Source organism: Oryctolagus cuniculus, chromosome 11, assembly GCF_964237555.1.
Source record: "Oryctolagus cuniculus chromosome 11, mOryCun1.1, whole genome shotgun sequence".
NCBI classification, from domain to species: Eukaryota; Metazoa; Chordata; class Mammalia; order Lagomorpha; family Leporidae; genus Oryctolagus; species Oryctolagus cuniculus.
In genome coordinates this window covers 35,347,753-35,372,223 of record NC_091442.1, presented here as the reverse complement: position 1 = coordinate 35,372,223, position 24,471 = coordinate 35,347,753, and the positions used below count along the sequence as shown (strand labels likewise).

At 43.9% G+C, this 24,471-nt stretch overlaps 1 protein-coding gene across 1 annotated transcript in view; it reads right to left on the bottom strand.

Moving 5' to 3' along the window:
- SLX4IP (SLX4 interacting protein) overlaps positions 1-21,797 on the bottom strand; it is a 195,704-nt gene extending 173,907 nt beyond the window's left edge. Inside the window, 2 exon segments of the mRNA XM_008256377.4 lie at positions 2,360-2,415; positions 21,623-21,797. Coding sequence (XP_008254599.2) covers positions 2,360-2,386 — 27 coding nt within the window. The 5' untranslated portion in view covers positions 2,387-2,415; positions 21,623-21,797.
- Positions 21,798-24,471: the final 2,674 nt, after the last annotated feature.

Sequence of the window (24,471 nt, the reverse complement as noted above, 5' to 3'; positions counted from 1 at the left end):
TTAGAGGCCTGGGCTCCAAGCTTTGTGGTTGGGTAGTACTGTCCATCCTACTGGGCCACACACAGTTTCAAAAAGAAGCCCTGTCCATTTCTAAGCAGATAACCTGCAGAAGATCAGCCTTGAATAAGTTAATCTCACTCTTCTAGCATATCAGAAACCATGGTATGAGAGTATCCACAAACTTAAAAAAAAAAAAATAAGGGCCAGAAGAGAACAGGGAGAATTAGAATATCTGAGAAAAAATGGTCAAAAATATTCCAAAAGTGATAAAAGATTTGAGTCTTCAGATTAAAAGATCTGAGTCTTCAGATTAAAGATGTTCCCTGCATCCCAAGCTACACACACACGCACACACACAAAATCAAGTCTATGTCTAGAGATTTCATAGAAAAAAACTGTAGCATCCCAAGGAAAAAAACGAAACCTTAACAGTGACCAGAGAGAAAATAGACAACTAAGAAAGGAATCACATCAGGCCAACAGTAGACTTCTGTGATAGTCTCCAGGGATGTACTCCAAAATTCCCTGTAAGCACATGCTAGAAGAAACCCTAGTCATACAGAGTAGCCATCTGGGTAAGAATTGAAGGACAACAAGTTACAGACCTATGTGAAATTCTAACCATGGTCAGCATCAAATGCCAGCTACATGTGTGCCATCTTTGATGTTCTACCCAGATTGAGTCTGTAGATATTTGCCGCCCCAGGTAACATCAAAAGGGAAAATTAGGTATAGGTATCTGACACAGTGGCTAAGATAATTCACATCCCATACTGGATACCTGGATTAGATCCCTGGCTCTGGCTCCTGATTCCATCGTCCTGTTAATGTAGATCCTGGGAGACAACAGCTGATGGGTCAAGTGGTTGAGTCCTTGCCACCAAAGTGGGAAACCTGGATTGAGTTTCTTACTCCTGGCTCCAGCCCCACTGTGGGCATCTGAGGAGTGAAACAACAGAAAGGACCTTCCCCTACCCTCTTTCCATTTTTCTCTCCATCCTCTCTCTCTCTGCCTCTCAAATTTTTAATTCAAAAAAAAAAAAAAAAAAAAAAAAAAAAAAGAGAAATCAGGCACAGCAGTTTAACACCCTGGCCTGAAGCACCAGCATCCCATACTGGGACCAGTTTGAGACCTGGCGCTCCACTTCCCATCCAGCTCTCTGCTATGGCCTGGAATAGCAGAAGATGGCCCAAGTCCTTGGGCCCCTGCACTTGTGTGGGAGACCCAGAAGCTCCTGGCTCCTGGCTCCTGGCTCCTGGCTTCGGATTGCCACAGCTCCAGCCATTGCGGCCAATTGGGGAGTGAACCAGCAGATGGAAGACCTCCTCTTTCTCTCCTCTGTGTAACTCTTTCAATTAAATAAAGGGGGGGGGGCAATCATCCAACTGACAGTTTCTTGGTAACCTGCAAGATCATGAGATAATAAAATGACTGATATTTTAAATCACTAAGTTTTAAGATGGTTTTAAGTATTTATAGATAATGAAAGCATTCTCAGTAGAAACAGCAGATTTCTTTCTGGAGTAAGACCAAAATATTACAAACACTGAAAGTTCACCACTTACATACTCTCACAGAAATACATACAACATATTGACAAAAGAAATAACTGTAGGAAGTTAAATTTTTAAGTATTTGGGGAAACCTAAGTAAGCATTGACATGGTTAAAAATAAAAAAGTGCAACATTAAATGTATCTAACCCAGTCAAGTAGCTACTGTAATTTATTTGTAGTTTTATGTGTTGAACATGTACTTGAGATAACAGTAGGATACAGAAAATGCCCTAAAGAATAGCAAACATATACAAGTGCAAAGCATCTTTAAGATCTTATACTACCCATTTATCAATTCTTCTCCTTGCCTTCCCCACCACCCCTCACACAGGGTTCCCCCATCCCTCCACACCTGAGAAGGTCTCAACCTTAGCCACCGAGGGAGAGATGAGATATTTTTAAGAGAAAAATTGAAGGCAGGCAAGAGGACTCTCTCCTAGCATACACAGTTGAGTATTTATTGTCTGTTTCTTTTACTTTGACCTTTTATCAGCTTTATCATCATCAGAAGTCATGCCACTATAATGCAGTGGGAATGGTAATTTCTAACACTAAAGACCAGGTTATAACCAAAAAACATCTTAAGACCTAAATAAGGGATTCCTCACAACCAGATAATTTTCTCCTCCATCTCATTCGAAAACTATAGAATTTTCAGTGCATTTACTTAAAAATTTCAGAGTCCCAAATGTAAAGAACAGAAAGAGTAGAAAGTTCAGAACTTCAATTTCCAGTTAACATAGAACTCAGTAATATTAGAAAGTGGTTAATCATTTTAAAGAAAACTGTTAAGCATTACTTACTTTAACAGCAAATTTCTTAGATGCCATGGCTTACTGATTCCAGAGTAACTATATACCTTTAAGAAAAGAAAAAAGAAAGCTATAATTAGGCACATCAAAATCTTTTTAGGTAGATATTATTAGGTCATCAGAACAATACCAATTATTATTTTTGAGATGAAAGTTCACTTTTAATTGCTCTTAACCAAATACTATCTTGAATTAACACTTGAAAACTTCCCTCAAAGAAAAGCACAAGCCCAGATGCCCTTCCTGGTATATTATCAGATGATTAAGGGATTAATAACAATCCTCACAAACTATTTAGAAGCAGAAGAAAAATCTCTCAAATCATCCTAAGAGATCAGTATTATCTTGATACAGATACTAGGCAGAGGTAGCAAAAGAAAACTACATGGCATTACTCCTTATGAAGAACACAAAAATCCTCAACATACAAAAGGACTATATACCATGACCAAGTTAAAGTCATACCAGGAATGCAAGGGTGGTTTAACATCTGAAAATTATCAATATATCATGTTTATAATAAAGCACACATGATAATCTCAAATACAAAAAAGAAAAAAATTGTATCCCACATTAAAAAAAAATCCAACACAACAGAAATAGAAGGGAATCTCTCTAAACCTGATACGAAAAGTTCACAACCAAATCATACCCAATGGTGAAAGACAATGTTTTCTCCTCAAACATGAAGACAAGAGCGTCTGCTCTGCTATTTCTATTCAACTTGTGATTAGCAGCTATGGTAATGTACAGCCCAGTTTTAGGGTATTTTTATTTAATAAGGAAAACACATATTTCTGTGTCCTGAATTTCTTCAGTAATAGGGTTTTTTGGCTTAGCAGTCAAGAAGTCACTTAAGACATCAGTGCCTCACGATCAGGGTAGCTGTGTTTTGACATCTGGATCTGGCTCCTGACTCAAGTGTTTTGCTGATGCAAACCCTGGGAGGCAGCAGTGAGGGCTAGCTGGGTTCCTGTCACCCACAAGGAAAATCTGGATTGATTTCCCCGCTGCCAGCTTTGCTCACAAGTTCAACCTGGGCCCAACCCCTGCTGTTTTAGGCATTTGGTAAGTGGACCAGAAGAAAGGGGCCATCTGTCACTGTCTGTGTATCTGTCTCTATCTGCCCCATAAATTAATTAAAATAGAAATACGTAACTCAAAATTACTGAAGAGACTAAAGACACATAAAACACCCAATATAATTATTTCTAAACACTAGCCTTCAATGCACATAATTCCCAATACTTGGTAAATGGGTGATTGTTTTTTTAAATATAACAATTTTTATAGTTTTTTAAATAATCTGATAAGATTCTATTCTAATTTTTAAAATGGAAAAAATCTTTATTAAGTCTTTTTAATTGTTCATTTCCATTCTCTGAACAATATAATTCATACAATTTAGAAAATGTTTAACATCAATCTTGGCAAGCTCTTTTAGACATAGGTATACATGGGAAAAAAAAATGTACTTGGAGAGGTGCACCAGCAGTAAAGTCAGCGCATAGGAGGTCTGTATCCCACCATCAGAATGCCTCATTCAAGTTACAGCTTCCTGCTGATGCATGCCATAGGAGGTCGCAGGTGATGGCTCAGCCCTGGCTGTTGTAGGCATTGGGGGAATGAATAAAAGAATGAAAGATCTCTGTTTATCTCTGTTTGTCTCTGTCTCTCCCTACCTTTAAAACTAAAGTGCAAATAAGTTTGTTAAAAAAAAATAGCTCCTAGAAAAATCAGGATATGTATATGAAAATATTTATAGTTTGTCCTGAAAAACCTTACTTAGATCACTAAAATTATATTGCTTATGTTTTATATTTTAAAATCAGCCTCCTTAAATATATTTAATCAGAGTTGAGTGACTTTACTAAGGGTTTAAGGAGTCCCCCAGTGGGGATACTTAAAGGGTACTTAAGTGGATCTGCTAGAAAGAGAAGGAGAAGACTTTGTCAGCAAGTACCCAACCTAAGGTGAAGCACGTGTGAACTCATTTTGCTAAATATGTACTGGTTTCACTGCATAGCCTTCCTTTACTCAAGGACAGGCTGACCACACAGAAGTCCAGTGCAAGGTTTTCACACTATATCTGCCCTTGGATAGATTATAAGCCATATTACAGTGAAGGTTACATTTTTAACACACAATAAAGTGTGTGTGAGTGTGTGTGTGTATGTGTGTATGTGTGTGTGTTGATTGGTTTCCTACTTTCATCAGTAAAGCAAGAATGGCTACATTTGCTTTATAATGTCTGGATTTTTCAGAGTATCATCAAAATCCAATCTCAAAAATACAATTTGTAAGAATACAGAACAGAAGGGCATCTGTTTTTATATAAAATGATATGGTCTGTTAAAGTAAATAAGCTATAAGGGAAAAAGGAAATGTATACTTCAAATATTTTAGTCTGTTTTTAACAACATGAGGCACTCTGCCTCAATGTTTATAATTTGTGCACTTGTTTCTATAATATTTACAGACTCAAAAATTCACAATTGTAGAGCTAAAAGAATCTTGCAGACCATCTACTCTCTTCCCAATTTCCCTAACAAGATCTTATGGGACCAAGCCAGGGTCTCACAGTTGACAGCTCAGCCAAAGACTTGCATATTTCTTGTCAGACCCACTGAGGACAAACTAGCACCATCTGTCCCCAAAGAACTGCCAAGATCGATGGCTAACTGGACCATCACAGCCTTAGACACCTCCCCTTGTCAAGTCCCCAACCAGAAGTGTGACTTCAAATAAAGCTGCATGAGTAGTGGTTCTCTGCTGCTACTCAAAGACAGAAAGAAACCCTCTATAAAGAAAATGTAGTTTGAGTTAATTTATGATTATGCTATGGAATATGGCACACTGCATATATAGAATAAAAGCAAATGAATTTCACCAAGATAAAGCTTATAACATATCTGTATAGTCAGTTGCATAGATCTTGCACTTGCATTCTTGCTAAGTCATTTCAGGTTTTTAAAAAATCACCTTTCCTTTGGTTCACTGCAGCCTAAGTCACAGGTGCTGGGAGTGAGTTAAATAGTGTACCAAATTCCAAAACTAACAAAACCACTTTGCTAAGCCCCAACCACAGGGAAGTCACACACTTGCCCAGGGTAGAAGGAGTACGTGCGCATAGGTGAGCAGCTCTCAGAGCAGCACCTAACACTAGAGGGTGCTCAAGAAATGTCTGCTGGATGAAATGTTTTAGATAATTGCAGCTGAGTCACTGACACACACACCATCTCTCTAGTTTGCTATTTTTAGGGAAATTTTCCAAAAAATGGAATGCTTACCAGTATTCACAAAAATACCATAGACTGAATATTTCTTTGGCATTCCAGATCAAAACTGCCATGCCTTCATACACTGCACAATGTCCCTCTGATCTGCTGGCTCCTACATGGAGCTTCTCCACCTCAGACCTCTGGAATCTTTAGTCTGCTCCTGCAGACTTTCTATGTGCAGTCAGTGCCTGTCTCCTCTAGCTTCCTTTCTTCTCGCCATTCTTAAACTTAATCAGATGGACCTAAAAAAACTCATGGTTTTTTTTTTTTTTTTTTTTTTGACAGGCAGAGTGGACAGTGAGAGAGAGAGAGACAGAGAGAAAGGTCTTCCTTTTGCCGTTGGTTCACCCTCCAATGGCCGCCGCGGCCGGCGCGCTGCGGCCGGAGCACCGCGCTGATCCGATGGCAGGAGCCAGGAGCCAGGTGCTTTTCCTGGTCTCCCATGGGGTGCAGGGCCCAAGCACCTGGGCCATCCTCCACTGTACTCCCTGGCCACAGCAGAGGGCTGGCCTGGAAGAGGGGCAACCGGGACAGAATCCGGCGCCCCAACCGGGACTAGAACCCGGTGTGCCGGCGCCGCTAGGCGGAGGATTAGCCTAGTGAGCCGCGGCGCCAGCCAAAATCTCATGGTTTTGCAGAGACTTCAGTGCAAATGCTTTGAGCTGGGGTCAGTGTTGTGGTGTACCAGGTTAAGCAACCACCTGCAATGCTGGTATCCCATTTGGGTTCCAGTTCAAGTCCTGGCTACTCTACTTCAGATACAGATCCTTCCTAATGCAACACGCAGGACACCTGGATGGAGTTCCAGGCTCCTGGCTTCACCCAGGCCCAGATCTGACTGTTGGGGCCATTTAGGGAGTGAACCAATGGATGGACAGGATCTCTCTCTCTCTGTCTCTCTCTCTGGAACTTTGCCTTTCAAATAAAATCTTTAAAAAAAAAAGTTTTGAGCCATTTGTTTTAGATAATAAAATGACTGTTACCTTTACTTCAGAATAAGGATTTCTAGAATGGTAAAACTGCTGAGTCATGTTATAGTAACAAGTATCTGCTAGATTTGAGCCTCAGTAATTAGTCTTGCCTCAGTGAGGTTGCACAGATGAATCTCTAAAGTCTTTTCTATTTCTGTTATTTATTTTCACTTACTTTTATATTTGAAAGGCAGAGAGAGAAAGAGATCAAGCCCACTTACCACCCATAAGCTGGTTCACTCCCCAGAAATGACACCTGGGCTAGAAAAACGCAGTGCCAGGTCTCCCAGGCATGTGGTGTAAATCCTATTACTTGAGCCATCACCACTGTCTCCCATGGTCTGCATTAACAGGAGGCTGGACTCAGGAGCCAAAGCCAGGTATTGAACTCAGTTACTCTGATAATGGACACGGGTGCCTCAACTACTGGTCTAAATGACCATCCCTCTTCCATTCTTCCACGTCCAAAGCTCTACAATCCAAAAGCAGTTCAAGCAAAAATGAGTAAATAAATAAAAATGCCAGTTTATGAATTCTTACAAAGAATGGAAGAGGGAAATCACCCACAACACATTGTAAGGAGCCCTGAGAGCAAAATCAGATAAAAGCAGTATAAGAAAAGAAAACTCCAGCCAATTCTACACATGAATACAGAGGTAACAATTCTAAACAAATACAAGTAATCTGAATATAGCAACCCACTTAAAGAAAACAACCAACCAAACATCAGAACCTAGTTAGGTATATGAGTGCAAGGTCAGTCTAACACTAGAAAAATCATATTAAAAAACTGAATTGGGGGTGCTGGCACTGTGGTGTAGCAGGTAAAGTCACTACCAGCAGTGCCGGCATCCCACACGGTTCGAGTCCCAGCTGCTCCACTTCCAACCCAGCTCTCTGCTATGGCCTAGAAAAGCAGTGAAGGATGGCCCAAGTCCTTGGGCCCCTGCACCCACGTGGGAGACCCAGAAGAAGCTCCTGGCTCCTGGCTTCGGATCAGCACAGCTCCGGCCGTTGTGGCCATCTGAGGAGTGAACCATCAGATGGAAGACCCCTCTCTCTCTCTGCCTCTGATCTCTCTGTGCAACTCTTTCAAATAAATAAATAAATCTTTTAAAAAAAAACCTAATTTCTTTGAAACAGGTAGAAAATGTAGAACTGAAAATATAAACTAGCACCCCATAAGTAAGAAATGTCTAGAAATAAAAGAGACATGTACGAGACATCCTCACATTGATTTATTACCTTAATGCAATTCCAACAACAACCTTGAACCTGAGGAAGAGCAAAAAGGACGAAACTCTTCTAGGAGACAGGGGAAATAAAGGAGGGAAAGTGTATTGTCTTAGTAGATTCAGGAAAACTACTACAATGCCGTGGAAAATAAATAAATGAACCAGCAAAGGGGTAGACAAACAAGCTGAAAGCACTGTCTACACACACCAGAAACAAATCCATGAATTTATGGAAATGATGTGACAGGCATTGCATTGTAAATTAGGGAGAAACAAAAAGACTATTCACTCAAACTGTGTTCAAATAACTGCCTACATCCATTTGGGGAAAAAATGAAATTGGGCCACAATTTACACAATACACAGAAATCAATTACTGATGGTTTAAAAACTCAAATGTGAAAAAGTCAAACCTTTCAGGGAATATTTTTATGAATTCAGATTAAGAAAGTGTTTTTTAAGCAGATACAAAAAGTATAAACCATAAGGAAAAGAATGGTATATTTCATATTAAAATTAAAACTTTTCTAGAAAATGGAAGAAAATATTTGCAATCCACATATCCAACAAAGATTTATATCTAGAATACATAAAGAACTCCCAAAACTCAAGTTAGGGGCCAGCGTGGTGGCACAGTGGGTTGAGCTGCTGCTTGGGATGTGGCATCCCTTATCAGAACTCAGGTTCAAGTCCTGGATGTTCCACTTCTGATCCTGCTCTGGGCTAATGTGCCTGGTAGGGCAGCATAAGATGGCCCAAGTACTTGAGCCCTGGGCACCCATGTGAGACACTATAGTGGCCATTCTGGATCCAGGATGGAGATTCCGGTCCCAAGCACCCATGAGAAAGACCAGGATGCAAATTCAGCCCAGCCTAACTTTGGCTTTTGCAGCATGAGAAGGTGAACCAGTGGATGGAAGATAGCTCTGTCTCTCCCTCTGCCTTGCATATAAATAAATAAGCTTAAAGGGGCTGGCGCTGTGGCGCAGCGGGTTGAAGCTCTGACCAGAAGCGCCAGCATCCCATATAGGCATCAGTTCTAGCCCTGGCTGCTCCTCCTCTGATCCAGCTCTTTGCTATGGCCTGGGAAAGCAGTAGAAGATGGCCTAGGTCCTTGGGCCCCTGAACCCACGTGGGAAACCTGGAAGAAGCTCCTGGCTCCCGGCTTCAGATCAGCACAGCTCTGGCCATTGCAGCCATCTGGGGAATGAACCAGCAGATGGAAGACCTCTCTCTTTTTCTATGTCTCTCTGTAACCCTTCCAAATAAATAAAATAAATCTTAAAAAATAGATATAAAAAGTCAATATCAACCAAATACTCATAATCTAATCATGAGCAAAAGTCATGAACAGATATTTCACCAAACAGAATATACAAATGGCAAATGAGCACATGAAAAGATACTCAACATTCTTATCCAATAGAGAAATGCAAAATAAAACCATGCTAAGATATGCACCTACCAGAAGGCAAATAACAAATAGCAAAAACACCAAATGCTGATGAGGATGTGGCCAGAACAGATCTCATGTACTGGTGGGATTGTAAAAGTGTGCTGCACGCACTCCAGACAAAATGATTGCCACTTTTGTAGGAATCTAAGCACCGAGTTACCACACAACCCCAAGACCACACTCCTGAGAAGTTATCCCCGAGATAGAAACCTATACACAAATTCTACCAGCCCGAAACTGGAAACAATCCAGCTACCTTTCAGTGGGTGAATGCTTAAACAAACCATGGTAGTTCATACAATGGGCTATTACTCAGAAAGGAGAAGGGATAAACAAATTCACAAGAATTTGAATGTACCTCAAGGAAGTTATGCTGAATGGAGAAAGCCAATATCAAAAGTATATGTAGAGGGGTCATCACTGCGGCGTAGTTGGTAAAGGCGCCGCTTGCAGTGCCGGCATCCTATATGGGTGCCACTTTGAGTCCTGGCTGCTCCACTTCCAATTCAGCTCTCTGCCATGGTCTGCAAAAGCAGTGGAAGTGGCCTGAGTCCTTGGGCCCCTGCACCCGCGTGAGAGACCCAGAAGCAGCTCCTGGCTCTTAGCTTCCTATAGGCTCAGCTCTAGCCTTTGTGGCCATTTGGGGAGTGAACCAGTAGATGGAAGGTGTCTCTCTCTCTCTCCCTCCGTCTCTAACTCTGCCTCTCAAATAAATAAAATATTCAAAATATAAAAATAAAAATAAAACAAGTGGAGGGACTGAAACTTGAATCAGGCAAGCAGATATGTGATGCGAGCATCCCTCTGTTGCTCTTTCAAATAAATAAATACATGTCTTTTAAAAAAGAAGAAGAAAGAAATAATATAGAGATGGGAAACAGACTAGTGGTTGCCAGAGGTTAGGGATGCAGAAGCTGGTGGTGTGGCTGTAAGGATGCAGGAAGGAACAAGTGGCAAAAGGACAGTTCCATATATGGATTGCGCAGTCAGTGCTACGAATTCACACATATGAAAAAACCCACACAAAACTAAATGAATGCATGTGAAATTGGCTAAATCTGGAGCACGCGACATGGCATACTGGGTAAAGCCTGCCTGTGGTGCCAGCATCCCATACGGGTGCCGGTTTGAGTCCTGGCTGCTCCACTTCCAGTCCAGCTCCCTGCTAATGCACCTGGAAATGCAGCAGAGAATGGCCCAAGTACTTGGTCCCCTGCACCCACATGGGAGACCCCGAAGAAGCTCCTGGTTTCGGTCTGGCCCATCTCTGGCCGATGCAAAGATTCTGTCTCTCCCCCTTCTCTCTCTGTTAACTCTGCTTTTCAAATAAATACTATCTCTTTTTAATAAAAGGGCTTTTTAAAGATTTATTTTTTTTTTGAAAGGCAGAGTTACAGAGAGAGAGGGAGGGAGAGATGGAGAGAGAATCTTCCATACATTGGTTCACTCTCTAAATGGCCACAACAGCCAGAGAGGGGCCAGACTGAAGCTAGGAGCCAAGAGCTTCTTCCAGGTCTCCCACGCAGGTGCAGGGGCCCAAGCATATGGGCCATTCTCTTCTGCTTTCCCAGGCTCATTAGCAGAGATCTTGTCAGGAAACGGAGCAGCTGGGACTTGAACAAGCACCCATATGCAATGCCAGTGCTGACGGCTGTGGTATAGTGGGATAAGCCTTCTTAGCTAAAGTACAGTGCCAGCCCCTAAATAATAAATCCTAAAAAAAAAAAAAAAAAATAGCTAAGTCAAATCTAATAAACTCTATACATTGGGGGCCAGTGTTGTGGTGCAGCAGGTTGAACCACCAGCTGTGATGCCGGCATCCTAATATGGTTCCCAGTTTGAGTAAAGGCTGCTCCACTTCTCACCCAGCTTCTAGCTGGTGCACCTGGGAAGGCAGCAGAAGACGGCCCAAATGCCTGGGCTCTTGCCAACCATGTAGCAGATCTGGCTGAAGCTCCTGGCTTTGGCCTGACCCAGCCCCAGCTGCTGTAATCTTTTGGAGAGTGAATCACCAGATAGAAGACTTTTCTCTGTCTCTCCTTTTCTCTCCATAACTCTGCCTTTCAAATAAATAAATCTTTAAAAAAAAAAACTATAGCCTAAACCAATGTAGATTGTTTTTATATTTGTGTTATAATTATGTAAGATGTTACCTCTGGGGCTGTGGCGTAGTGGGTAAAGCCGCTGCCTGCAGCGCTGGCATCCCATATGGGCGCCGGTTCAAATCCCGGCTGCTCCACTTCCAATCCAGCTCTCTGCTATGGCCCGGGAAAGTAGCAGAAGATGGCCCAAGTCCTTGGACCCCTGCACCCACGTGGGAGACCCGGAAGAAGCTCCCGACTCCTGGCTTCAGATCAACGCAGCTCCGGCCTTTGCAGCCATCTGGGGAGTGAACCATCAGATGGAAGACCCCTCCCCCGCCGCCGCCCCCTCCCCCTCCCCTTCTCTATGCAACTCTTTCAAATAAATAAATTAATCTTTAAAACAAACAAAATTGTACATTTTCAAAAAAAAATAGAAAAATGTTACCACTGAGGGAAACTGAGTGAAAGCACACAGGAACTCCCTGTATGTTGTTTGCAACTTCCTGTGAATCTTTAATTACTTCAAAATAAAAAGCTTTTAAAAGTTATAATTTGTTTATCAAAATACACCATTAAGAAATGAGGAGGAGGAGAGTCTTGAGTTGGGAAGAGACATTTGAAAAACATAACCAGCAAAGGAGGAGTATCCAAAATAAAATAATCCAAGAGAAAAATGGGCAGAGGTGGTTTCCAGAGAAGAGCGGGCCTGTCTCCCAGCAAGTCCCTGCAGGTCTGGAAGGCAGAAGGCAGTGGAGGGGGAGCAATTCCAGATCCCTGCTGTCATTGATGGCTTAGCAACTACCAGGCAATGTCCAATCAGGAATCACTTATCTTCTCTGGGGAGGTGAGGGACATGTCCTCAAGAACTCTTTTATACAACTTGAGAAGTGTGATGTCCCAATGCAGAAGAACTATTTGCCAGGGAATCCGTGGACAGCACATGCTCTCTTCTCTTACTGCAGGCACACAGCCTGTCTCCTGAAACAGAACAGATGAGTCACAGATGGTTCCATCTGCTTCCCACGGGCAGGAAAAATCATTACATGGTGGTATGGTCTGAATGTGGATGTCCCCTCCAAAATTCTCATGTTGAAACCTAATACTCAAAATGACAGTGTTTAGAAGTGGAGCCTTTGGGACCTCCAGTGTCATGAATAGGGTCAGTGTCCTTACAAAGGAGGCTCACGCTGGGGGCCAGTGTTGTGACATACAGGGGAGAGCCATTGCCTGTGATGCTGGCATCCCCTATGGGCACTGGTTCGCGTCCCGGCTGCTCCACTTCTGATTCAAATCCCTGCTAATGGCCTGGGAAAAGCAACAGAAGGTGGCCCAAATGCTTGAGCCCTGCCACTGACATGTTAAGACCTGGATAAAACTCCTGGCTTCAACCTGGCTTATCCCTGGCCATTGCAGCCATTTGGAGAGTGAACCAGCAAATGGAAGCTCTCTACCTCCTTGGAACTCTTTCAAAATAAGTAAATATGTAAAAAAAAAAAAAAAAAAAAAAAAAAGGCTCAATTGAACTCCCCCAAGAGGGAGCCATCTTTGGAGCAGAGAGTGAGCCCTCACCAGACTCTGAAGCTGCTAGCCCCTTGACCCTGGACTTGCCAACCACTAAAATTATGACCAACAAATTACCATTGGTTACAAATTACCCAGTCTAAGGTATTTTGTTATAGCAGCCCAAAGAGACTAGGGCACATGGTGATGCCAGAAGATCCCAACCCAAAAGAGAGGCTTATCCTGAGGGTTTCCAACAACCACATCCTCTACAAGTGCCTCCCATCTCCATCCTTACCTTTCTATATCCCAAAAACAATCACTACAGGTATCCGAACAGGAATCCCCTACTCAAGACTCTTCCCTGGGCCTTACCACAGCATCCCTCTCCACCTGTGTCACGGCCCACACCTCCATCTCATGGTGCAGGCAACTTCACATCTATTATGGACAATAATCAGCTCCTGGCAGATGCCCTTGAACACGCAGTTCCAGCTCTCCATACTCTGCCCATGCATGCTACTCTATGGAATGCCTGCTTTGTCCAAACGGGAGTTTTCCCTAAAACTCAACTCAGATAATACCAGTTGCTTGGATCCTGTACAAATCTCTAGATTGACTCACTCCCACTCTGGGCCATAACTGCACCACTTCCACTCTGACACTTAGCTCACTGAATTCCTCGTAACTCAGGTCCTCAGTCTCTCTCCTCTGCCTAACTGTAAGCTTCCTAGGGTCAGGGTCCATTCCTGTCCACTTTAATACTGATGCTTGGCACAGGTGTGCAGCAGAAGTTTGCTTGAATCTACCAATGTTATCAATGTAATGGCCAAAAGATCAGAGGAATGGTTAAAACCATAAAGGTGAGTTTTTTCAGTGCATAAATTTTGGGGGTGATGGCTTCAAAATACTGACACGCTAATATTTATCTGAATGCAAAAAGATATTATTAGCCTCTGTTTAAATCTGGGTACGTTGAGGCTTTTCTAAACTTTTGTTTGCTGACCACTGAAAACCAAACGTACACACACACACACAGAAAGCAATGGCATCTTTAAAAAAATTACTTTCTGGGACTGATGGACTTCAGGTTTGCCTGTGGTCGTAACTGCAGAACTGCATTCTGGCTGCCCTGTGGAGGCATCTGGTGGAGAAGGGGCAAGAGCAGGTGTGCAGTTCAAAGTAGAGTTAGCCAAAAAAAAAAAAAAAAAAAAAATTACTTTCTGGGGTGTGTGTTTGGCATAGCAGTAAAGACGCTGTTTGGGACACCCATATCCATGTCTGGATGCCTGGTTCAAGTTTTAGCACCTCTGCTGCCAATCCACCTTCCTGCTAACATGCACCCTGGGAGGCAGCCAACGATGGCTGGGGGGGTGCCTGAGTCCCTACCACCCACATGGGAGTCTTGGATGGAGTTTTGGGATCCAGACTTGTTGCAGGCATTTGGAGAGTGAACCAGCAAATGGATCTCTACCCACCTCTCAAACAAAATGGAGATAAATTTTTTAAAATATATTTATTTGGAAGGCAGAGTTATAGATACAGTTAGAGAGACAGAGAGAGAGAGAGGTCCTCCATCCACTGGTTCATTCCCCAGATGGTCACAACAGCCGGAGCTGGGCTGATCCAAAGTCAGGAGCCAGGAACTTCCTCTGGGTCTCCCATGTGGGTGCAGGGGCCCAAGGACTTGGGCCATCTTCCACTGCCTTTCCAGACCACAGCAGAGCTGGATCAGAAGTGAAGCAGCCAGGACTCAAACCAGTACCCATATGGGATGCTGGCACTGAAGGTGGCAGCTTTACTTGCTACGCCATGGTGCCAACCCCTAAATAAATAAATTTTCTAGAATTACTTTCCTAGGCCCTCAAAGTTGCTTTCAGGAGAGCAGGGTTTAAAGCATAAATGGCAGAACATCTTTGCCACCAGAGTTGTTAGTTGAAGTCTAAATTCAGTGTCATTTTTATTTTGTTGCTTGTTTTTAAGAAGTTTAATACAATCTCCCAAAAGATTAACTTTCCAAGTGTCTGAAAGCATGCAATTTACCAAAGCACACTGAGGAACTAAACCATACTATAAATCTCACAAACAACATCTCATCCTCTGTACTGCATCCGAGTCCACCTCCCCTGGCCTGAACGTGGACATTCTATCACGAAGAGGAGACTTCGACAGTGCATGACCCCACCAAATACGCAAGCATGTGTGTCTTCAGTAGGGAGGGAAAAGCCCTAAGACCCTTCAGAAAATTAATTTTAGGAGAGAAGTAGATTAAAAAATATCACATGATTGTCCTGTCATTTCAATACACAGCAGAGATAAACTCTAATAAAGAAAGTCAGTGACCTTGTAGATTATTCTGTGGGAAAATCTAAGGCACTCTGAAATTCCATTTGTCTTCCTTTTAGGGCTGCTGACCTATGTCACAAGTGAAAGCAACTACTACGATTAAAAAGGCCAGGAAATAACTAAGCTTCTAATCTCTGGATTTCCAATTTCATCCAGAAAATTATTATTTGTATATCATCTTAAAAAACTTTCATCAGCTGTGGGAGCAGAAATAGAAAACAACAAAGGTCCTAGAACTTCTGAACTTACAACTATAATTCAATAATGAGAAATAATTTCACTGTTTCTCACCCTATAGCACCCACTAATTTTTTTTCACCGAAAATCCCAACAACAAAGAAAGAATCACACAAACTTTAACAAGAGATCAAGGGAAAAATGACAAGTGAACAGAGGTCTTACTGGTGACAACCTCGATAAAGTTTGAAAAGGCAACATCAGCACAGAAAAGAATCAGCTTTTCCTATTAGTCATAAGACAACTTGGAATGTCAAATTCCACTTGTAAAACAACACAAAGCAGACCAGTGCTGTGGCATATAGGGTAAAGCCATCCCCTGCAGTGCTAGCATTCCCATATGAGCGCCTACTCTACTTCCAATCCAGCTCTCTGCTATGGCCTGGGAAAGCAGTAGAAGATGGCCCAAGTGCTAAGGACCCTGCACCCACAGGGGAGACCGGGAAGAACCTCCTGGCTTTGGACTGACTCAGCTCTGGCCATTGTAGCCATCTGGGGAGTGAACCGGCAGATGGAAGACCTCTCTGTCTGCCTCTGCCTCTCTGTAACTATCTTTCAAATAAATCTTAAAAAAAAAAAAAAAAAAATCACAAAGCAAAACAAGCTCCAACAAAGGAAAAAAGTGACAAAACATCAAGCCTTTTCTTTTCTTGTTATTAAAAGTAGTTCAAATATTAAAATCATTGACCAAGATTAATTCCACAGAACATTCCTGACCTTTTAGTCGCTCTGCCTTCAATCCAGTCAGGGGACCGCTGATCTGGGCCTCTCCTTCCTGCTATGCCCACAGAAAATACTTGCCAGGCACTGCAGGGATGCCTCACTAACAGGCAACATCCAATTTTTATTTCATTTAACACCTTATCAAAAACAGACACAGGCATCCCTGTGTGGTGCAGTCATGTCCTCAAGTTCCAGTCAAACGCATCCCTTCTAAACCCGCCCGTTCATGCGACCTCAGACAAGCTATTCAATTCCTCTAAATCTCTGGCTTTCTTACTTATGAATTGGGATAGAGTAACAGTTTCTCACAGCTCCTGTGAGGACGGCATGAGATCTGATGCGTATTCACTCGGCCCAGTGGCTGACACCCAGCAGGTGCTTTGTGAATCAGAGTCCTTACAACCACAGAGGGGACAGTAGACAGCACATCATCAATCCACTTTTTAAGATTTATTTTATTTATTTTTTATGATTTGACAGGTAGAGTTAGACAGAGAGACAGAGAGAGAGACAGATCTTCCTTCCGTTGGTTCACCCCCCAAATAGCCGCTATGGTCGGCACTGTGCTGATCCAAAGCCAGGAGCCAGGTACTTCTTCCTGGTCTCCCATGCGGGTGGAGGCCCAAGCACTTGGGCCATCCTCCACTGCATTCCCGGGCCACAGCAGAGAGCTGGGCTGGAAGAGGAGCAACCGGGACTAGGACCCGGCGTCCATATGGGATGCCGGCACTGCAGGCAGAGGATTAACCAAGTGAGCCACGGGGACGGCCCCGATTTATTTATTTATTTATTTGAAAGGTAGAGTTAGAGAAGGTAAGGCAGAGCAAAGAAAGAGGTCTTCCATCCACTGGTTTACTCCCAGATGGCTGCAACAGCCAAAACTGGACCGATGGGAGGCCAGGAGCTTCTTCCAGGTCTCCCATGTGGGTGCAGGGGCCCAAGGACGTGGGCCATCCTCCACTTTTTGCTTTTTCCAGGTGTATTGGCAGGGAGCTGCATCGGAAGTGGAGCAGCTGAGACTAGAACTGGCACCCACACAGATGCAGGCACTGCAGATGGCAGCTTTACCCGCTTCACCACAGTGCAGGCCCCATCATTCCACTTTGTAACCCAAGATCCATTCTCTTGACTACTGTTTTCCAGTCACCTTCATCAGAGAGAGAGAGAGAAAAAAAAAAAAACACTTCTGATGATCATTAATGCAATCATCTTGAAATCTAACCTTTACAGGTCACTGGTTGCTAAGTGTGGAGAAGTGATAGGTTACTATAATGAGGTAGCAGGAGGGAATTTAAGCAAGGGGAAGGGTGATGAAAAGTGTTCTGCATCCTGACTTCAATGGTGGTTACAGGACTCAGTGCACTGGTCAGAAATCACAAAACTGTATACTTATTGAATGTCAATTTAAAATGGTTTTCAGTTGCAAAAGATCTTTAGCCTATTCTAGCTAAAGAGCAAATCAAAACAGACACAGATGAATTTTTACATCCAAGATGTTATACAAGTCACATTCTATATATTACCCTATAATTAACATAAGTCATATCCAATTTTAAAACACTTCTGATTTATTCAAGCTCAAAATGTCAATACTATTAAAAAAAAAAGAGGCACTGCTTTTCTATAATAGAAGCAAAAAGACTTTAGAAATGCGCTTACATCAAGTCCCAATGTAAGTGGTACAAAACCATGTACTTACAAAAGGAAGCTTCATCGCATTTTGGGCTTGGCTTTACAGAGCTTTATTCTGCAGCCTAATGAGATTTCTTAACGTGCACGAATTATTGTTCTTGGCCTCTGGAAAGTAATACATAAACAGAAGACTTTACAGATTTAAGAAGCCTTAAAATGATTAGACATGCACGTGTCTACTTAAAGGTGCCTCCGTTTTACATATTTTTAAAAATTTATTTATTTATAAGTAAGTTACACAGAGAAGGAGAGACAGAGAGAGAAAGAAAGAATGAAAGAGAGAGAAAGAAAGAATGAAAGAGAGAGAGAAAGAAAAAAGAAAGAGGAGAGACAGAGAAAGAGAGAGGGAGGTCTTCCATCCGCTGGTTCACTCCCCAGTTGGCCACAACTGCTGGTGCTGAGCCAATCCAAAGCCAGGAGCCAGGAGCTTCCTCCGGATCCCCCAAGTGGATGCGGGGGTCCAAGGATCTATGCCATCTTCTACTGCTTTCCCAGGCCATAGCAGAGAGCTGGGTTGGAAGTGGAGCAGCCAGGACTCGAACCGGCGCCCATATGGGATGCTGGCAGTACAGGCGGCAGCTTTACCCTCTACGTCACAGTGCTGGTCCCTGTTTTGCATTTTTAAAGCCATACGTTTAATTCATAAAATAGTAATTCATAAACGACATAGAGGCAAAGGTGAAGTCCCAACACAAACATGTTTTATCATTTTCATTGCTTATTTTCACCACATGCAGAAGAGTTGGCCACCAAATAATTAGCCTTTCTTTCTAAATTAAAATAACCTAGAGAGAAACAAAACAATGTACAAATAAGCAATGTAAAAATAAAGTAAGTCCTGAGCCAGCACTGCGGCATAGGGGCTACGCCTCCTCCTACAGCACTGGCATCCCAGATTGGCACTGGTTCTAGTTCTGGCTGCTCCACAGCCGATCCTGCTCTCTACTATGGCTTGGAAAAGCAGTGGAAGATGGTCCACATGCCTGGGCCCTGTATCCGCGTGGGAGATCTGGAAGAAGCTCCCAGCTCCTGATAGGCTCAGTTCCAGCCATTGCGGCCATTTGGGGAGTGAACCAACGGATGGAAGAGCTTTCTCTGTATCTCCCTCTCTGTGTCTGTAACTCTGCCTCTCAAATAAATAAATAAAATCTTTAAAAAAAAAAATAAAGTCCAAATGCCTATCAAGAGGTAAAGGTATAAACAAATTACTGTCTACCTTCACACTGCAATACTGCTCAGTAATTTAAAAAGAATGAGTTATTGATACCTGCAGCAACAGATGGCTCTCAAAATAATCACGATGTGTAGGAAAAGCCAGATTCCTCCTCCCATAGAACACACATACTGCAAGATTCTATTTAGATAGAAACTTAGAAAATACAAACTCATCTCCAGTGATAGGCCAGTGGCTGCCTGCACAAAAGCCACAGGACGGATGAAAAAGGGGAAGAAACCACCTTTGGGGAGGGTGAACACGTTCATTATCTTGACGGTGCTGACGGCTTCACTGGTGTATACACTAGAAGATACCAAACTGTACACTTTAAATACATGCAACTTATTTTTATGACAAATAGACCTAAAGAAAGCTGACTATAAAGGAAACACAAAGCATCTTCCTGGTCTAGTTATACCACCTTTTTTCCAAACAGTCAAGCAGGTGCATATCCTGCAAAGTTACAGGATGGCAGCACCCTTCCCCCAGCTGTTGCATGCACAAATCCAACATCAAATGATGCTAAGGCTTAGCTATAATAAAAAATAACAATTGTTAATTAATCTTGACATAGCTGTGACTACGAGTTAGGTACCATTTTTAAGCATTTCTATTGGATTAAGTTATCTGCATTCAACCCTATTTGACAGATGAGGAAGCTAAGGAGTTAATAATCTGTTCTAGGTCACACAGCTGGTAAGTGGAAGTGGTAGGATTTGCAGTCAGGGAATCTGGCTCCAGAGTTCATTTCCTTACCCACCATGTCTAATACCAAACAAAATATAAGATACAGTATGTGAAAATCATAAGCAATGAATATTGACCCTACATTTTTATTTCTCACATTCGCAGAACATGGGTTCAATACACCCCACACCATTCGCACGAAACTAAATAAGAAACAACAGGGACTTTCATTTCTCTTTTTCTAATCAATACGTGGAGGACACAGAGAAAGACCGGCTGGCCAACTTACTTAGGATAGAATAAATAAAGTTGGTCAGATACCGGGAAGTTGGTTCACTACATTCCCAATCCAATTATTCTTTCCAAAAAATCACAATTGTTTTAAACAAAACTATAAAGGAGTGAAAAATCTAGCAAAGAGCAACATGAGAAACATAAAACCACCTGCTGTTCTCTCACACTCTACCAGCTCCTGGTAACAGTCAGGAGGTCTTGAGTGTGGCTGATGCGGGAGCACCTGAAAAGCTCCCCAGGTGATCGTCCTGTGCAGCCAAGGCTGAGAACCCCTGATGCAGATTTCTCATTAAAGGAAGAGGCAGAAGAGAGCAAGGTGCCTCCAAAAGATTTGGTAAACCACAGCCCAAAGTTTTCAAATCAGTATTAAATTGCTGTCCACAGGCAGACTTTTGAGTTCAACTGTTAACAAATTAAAAGTCAAATATGCATGCAAGTCACAAGAAATCAAGAAGCATAGGAAGCATTTTCTTTTTTTTCCAAATGCAAATGAGCTGTAAACTAGATGTTAGGAGTTAAAAATAATACTACATTACAGATGTTGTAACGGATATTACATAAATGTGTACTGGACCGGTAAAACGGCTTTTCAGCTTTCTGGATGATGACTACATAATTATTCCAAACATGCACTGCATTTAATACACGCAATAAACCGAGAAGACATTGTGGATCTGGTTAAAAAGTGCGGATTGGGCCCATGTCCTGAATTAGTGCTCTCCCCAGTCAGCTGCAGCTCATGGGGAAGATTTGCTGTCAGCACATCTGGGTCTTGTAGCACAAACAAGCTCACAAACAAGGTGGTGCTGATGCTGCTGACAGGCAGGCCACACCTGGTCCAGGAGGACCTAAATCACTTGAATACTGGCTGTAATGCACCAGTCACTTGGCTTACAGATACGATTACATCTAAGACCTAAGATTTAAGTATCAACACAATTCATGCCTAGCACAGGCCTAAAGACAGAGGGGGACAGCAGATGGGTTAGAGAGAGGAGCAAGCAAAGTAGTACAGCAGTGCTAAGAACCGCACAATACCTGATTACCCCAACCCAGTACCCGTCACGGTGATGGGGTGCAAGCTCCATAACAGGTTTTCCGTTTGGGCTGAATTTGTATGGCCTAACACAAACTAGACACTCAGTTAACGCAGTGAGTACGTGAATGAATGGGACGTCGCATCCCAACACTGGGAAGAACGCTGCATTTGCACACATGGATGCAGGCAGCCATAATTTAATACAAATCCCTGGCCCATCCATTGGGCTCCAAAAAATGTCCTAAAAACAAACAAACAAACAAACAAAACAGATTTCTCCGGCGCATTTTCACTTTAAAGGGCAGGCATCCCGTACCCTGATGTTTAACACCTTCCTAGCTCTTTGAAAAACACGGAGCGGGGTGGAAGCCCAGGGAGGAGAATTAGGAAGACGCTAAAATTTGAAAGCAAAATTAAAAAGGGAAAGAGGCGAGGGCGAGCAGCCGAGTTCAAGTCAAGGCACATCTTGGGTCGTAGTCAGCTCTGTGCTTACCTAGGATGGTGGTGGGGTTTGGGTTCTGGCTTTTGTGTTTTGTAACTGCCCAGGGTCCCCGGCGGAGAAGCACCTGGCTGGGGAAACAGCCTAGGCAGGCAGCAAGCTCTGCAGCTAGCCAACTTTGAGGCGCTTGGGGATTTCGAGTTTCGCGTCAATTTCCTTTTTTTCCCAGATCTCCCCGCGCGTTTGGCATTCACAGCCGCCGCCCGAACGCAAGATGATCCGGGCAGCTTCGCCGCAGGCCTGAAGCCATTGCCAGGAGTTAAGATGGCGGCAAAACGGTAGGCGAGCTGCGAGAAGCCTACCCACAACAAAAATGGCTTCCATGACTGTGATGGCGGCTTTCCGGAGCCCAAAACAAACATGGCGGCAGAGGTTGTCCGTGCGGAGGCTGGGCACGCAATCGATGTGATTGGCTGGTAACGAATCACGGTTCCCGGCCAGAGCCGAAACGATCGAGAGAAAATTTAAACGTGGTTTCTGCGGTAGGTCTTGTTGACACAGTTAAATTCCTAGCGCAAGGACGGAAGGGATCTTGGGTACGTAAGGTCGTAAGAAAGGTTGGACAGCAAAGGCTGCTTTCACAGTGCCGGAGGAACTTAAGGTAGCTCGCTTAAACACAGCGTGCTCTGTAACTCCTTTTAATGACACAAGAGAATAAAAGTTTTGTCTTGGAGTCGCCACAAAGTAGGGAGGCCTGACACTGCGTACAGGACCACATTCCTGGACGGAACCAGGGGGATCCGAAGGGAGACGCGCAGGGGCGCGACAGGCTCTGCCTGCGCCGGCCTGGCCTCCAGCCGGACCCACGCAGTCCTCACGGGAAGCTCCGTTTCTCCTGCTTTTCGAGGCAGCCAGAGACAGAGGCGGGGCCTCGGCGCTGTGTGCTAGGTCGAGTCTGGGGCGGGGGGGGGGGGACGCCGGGCTGAGAAGCGTTAGGCCTATTTCCACTCATACAATACATAACTTGCTAATCCTACACCGAAAAACAGGCACTGTTTGCTTTGGATATGTTAATTAAATCTGAAGTGTTAGTATCTTCGGTTCCGAAAACCTGCTAAGATTGACAGTGAACAAACCCCGCCTCCTGTCCTTGCCTTGACCTAGAACTTCCCCTAAAACCCGGATGCGCGGAATCCGAGGGGGCTGCGCGCCCGCCGCAGAGCTGCGCATGCGCTGCGTCCGCGCGGGGCAAAGGTGGCGCGGCTCCGGGGGCATCTGCGTGCGTTCCGGCTTCTGGGGCCGGCCTGGGGAGGCGCAGCGGCTGACGGGCAGGTGAGAGCGCTGGATCCTCGGGCGGAAGCGCCCAGTTGTTGTGCGGCCAAAGAGCGGGGAGGAGGCTCGAGTTGGCCGCCGCTCCACCTCGCAGAGGTCGCCGGCTTCCTCACTGCAGGATATTTGGGGCGCGGGGGACCAGGAGGACGAAGATCCGCCTTTAAAATGGCCGTGGGCCGTCAGCACCTGCGACGGAGCGAGTGTGCATGGCGGGGGTGTGTGGATGATGTGGCGAGGGCTTCCTCGCACCGGCTCCACGTGCGCTGCTCCCTGCAGCCCGCGGCTTCTCGAGTCTGCTGCCTTCTGGCCGCTGTCCGGTGGGCACGTGGGGTCCCCAAGGCTTGTCGCTCCAGGACTGGTTGGGGGTGAGGCAGAAGCTCAGAGTGAGGGGTGCAGGCCGCCTGCTGGGGCCATGTTCGCCCTCCCCCCAAGCTGGGACCGGGTCCAGCTCCTGTTGTGGTTTCAGAGACTCTTGGTGTGGCAGATCCATTCATTCATAAGACCATCAGGTTTTCCAGTAATACGCATGGTCACGTGCCTGCTGCACAAAGGCACGTGGGTCACCTGGCTGCGTACACAGCGGTGGTCCCACAAGATTATAGAGAAGGGACTCCAGAAAACTAGTGATGGGGTCGCTGTCATACAGGAGTATAGCACATGCTAACATGTATGGTACTTAATGCTTGATGATAAGTGACTGTGTTACTCTATATGTTTACTTTAAGAAAAAAAGTTTGAAAGAAAGCGATGTTCGGCTGCTTTCCAGGCATATTAGCAGGAAGCTGGATCAGAAGTGGAGCAGCCAGGGCTGGAACCGAGGCACATACAGCACCAGCCCACATACCATACTTTTTATCATTATTTTTGAGTGTACTCTTTCAAGTAACAAAAAAGAACAAGAAACTTGTGCTTTGTTAACGTCAGTAGCAGCCTCGGAGATGTTTTCCACTTGCCATCACTGGATCAAGTCGCCGTGTCAGGCGGTTGACCTGCACCATCTAGGTTTGTGCATGTGCACTCTGTGACGTTCATACAATGGCAACCACCAAAACACAGGACGTTTCCTGTTAACTGACACATGACTGTAGAAGTGTGTGTCTGCAGTACTGCTTGATTGGATCCAACAGTGGTCAAGAGACATGAATCAGGCCATCCTCATCTTGGTCCCCTGAGCCTACTAGTCTTGCAAGCAGACACTAGGTGAACATTTGAAGATTATATTGCATATATTTAAACTGAAAAGTAAGCCCTAAATGATGTAAGCACTGGAGGTGTGACTGCATTTGCATCTAACTTTATGGTGTTTCTTAGTTTTGTTAATTGCAACCAAATGTTAGTCAAAACATTAGATGCTAACATATAATTGCTTTTATCAGCAGGAGTCTCCAGAGCGGCCTATTGTTGCATATGATTTGGATTTAAGATAATACATTTCCAATACTAACTATAGCTGCCATGTTTTCACTACTTCCCATTTTCTAGGCATAGTACTAAACTGTGAATGTATATAGTAATCCTCATAATGTGGCCCCAGCTTACAGATTACAGAACTGAGGCAGGAGAGAAGTGTT